The sequence below is a fragment of the Echinops telfairi genome, unplaced genomic scaffold, assembly GCF_000313985.2.
Source record: "Echinops telfairi isolate 266 unplaced genomic scaffold, ASM31398v2 ScPeMD7_23;HRSCAF=83, whole genome shotgun sequence".
NCBI lineage: Eukaryota > Metazoa > Chordata > Mammalia > Afrosoricida > Tenrecidae > Echinops > Echinops telfairi.
Window position 1 is genome coordinate 58,761,281 of NW_022103920.1, and position 1,864 is coordinate 58,763,144.

Genomic DNA, 1,864 nt, shown 5'->3' on the forward strand with positions numbered 1-1,864 from the left:
ATCATCTACTCTGGGCAACACTGCTATAAAATACCAAAGAGCAAGGATCAGGAGTATTGTTGGACCATCTCTCCCACCTTCTTCTTACTCCACCTCCATCCTGGTGGGGCTTCACAAATGCCTGAATTACAAAACTCTGTCACACAGCATGCTTGGTGGGGAGATAAGTTCCTTTACATTCTAGAAACAAGAAAGCACCCATTCCCCCGCATGCACAAACACGGACACTTGAGTGGACCTTTGCAAATCATCAGGTACATACAGACAACTGGGACCAAGCCACTTGAACAGAAGGAGGGATCTTACGGAGAATGTATGTTCAGAGATTGCGTTCTCATATGAAGGAGCAAAAAATCTAATCAAATAATAATGAATAATCCTAAGAGCTGATAGTGTTAAAGCACTTTATAGACGGCTTTAAGGGACTTGTTCGGGGTCGCACAGTAGTTTAGTCACAAATCTAGGATGGGAACCCAGGATTCTCTTTTCTTATTTAGGTGCTCCAGAGAAAAATGGGAGGGGGTAGCATACCATCCTTTGCCCAAGAGAACAAGGCAAACAGTGCAAAAATCAACCTGGTGGCTGAGGATATTCCACAGGGGTGCAACCCACTGCGCAGGGACGGATGGCCCGGCCACCAAGCATGCCACCACTCACGGTGGGTGCGTCTGAGATGAACACACACACACACACACACACACACACACACACACACACACACGTCTGAACTAAAGAGGTGGAGCTCAGCCAGGCAAAGAAAGCAGAGCAGCAAAAGAAAAACAAAACCATCCACACAAGCGGCACACAGCTTTCCGGGCAGAGCAGGTAGGCCACACGCCCTGCTATCAGGGCTTCTGCATCCAGCAACTCTTCTACCGCGTCCCCACTCACCACACAGAGTTACACTGTCTGCGGCAGCCGCGTGGGTAAGAAAGACAAGAGACACATATTATACCAACATCAGAGCAAAGTCAGGATAAACGTTTTAATGCTGTGGAGACTGATGTAAAATCAGCGCTAATACTTACTCCAGGATTTTTCCTAGTTGATCAACATCCGAACTTCCACGAAAAAGAGGCCTAGAAGAAGAAAGATCCATTAAAACAAGGGATTGTCTTAGGTTACAATTAAATCATATTTGTTATTACCATATTTTAACAGGCAGCAAATTAGTCTTTGTGGGTAGGGAAGAGGTAGAGCATGGGGACATCTGGTCAATAAAGATTTTCCTTTCATTTTACTGATGGTAAGGATCTCTCTCTAAATACCCGGAGGCCCCCAATGTCCCTGTTTCAGAGCCTCACGTAACAACCGCTGTCCCAGCAGTACTCTAATGCAGTTCTTGCTGCGCAGTCAATTACCTGTCTTTGCCAGCGGACCCTTGCATGTTGCTATGGACAGGTTTCAGCAGAGCTTCCAGACTAAGACAGACTAGGAACAAAAGCATGACCAGCTACTTAAAAAAAAAATCAGCCAATGAAACTCCTACAGATTACAGTGGCTCAATCTGCAATTGATCATGTGGATGAATGGTCCTGGACGAGGCATCAAATTCATAAGGAATCATGGAGCTGGATTTCAGCGGCTATGGAGACAGCTCATACAAGATAGCAAAGTGAAAAAATAAAAATAAAAATATGCCAAAAAATGAGCTCACATTATATCTGGCATGGAGCCACATGTACCTCTCATATAATCCTCATACAAATTCACCGAGGACAAATTTCTAATAATATATATCTTTACATAAATATATATATTTATTTTAATCATTTTATTAGGGGCTCATATAACTCTTATCACAATCCATACATACATCAATTGTGTAAAGCACATTTGTACATTCATTGCCCTCATCATTCTC

At 43.5% G+C, this 1,864-nt stretch overlaps 1 protein-coding gene across 1 annotated transcript in view; it reads right to left on the reverse strand.

Annotated features, from left to right (window-relative positions):
- CDK6 (cyclin dependent kinase 6) overlaps positions 1 to 1,864 on the reverse strand; it is a 252,077-nt gene that overhangs the window by 15,120 nt on the left and 235,093 nt on the right. The window contains exon 5 of the mRNA XM_004702658.2: positions 1,029 to 1,079. Within this exon, the coding sequence (XP_004702715.1) occupies positions 1,029 to 1,079 (51 nt within the window). The remainder of the gene's footprint in view (positions 1 to 1,028; positions 1,080 to 1,864) is intronic.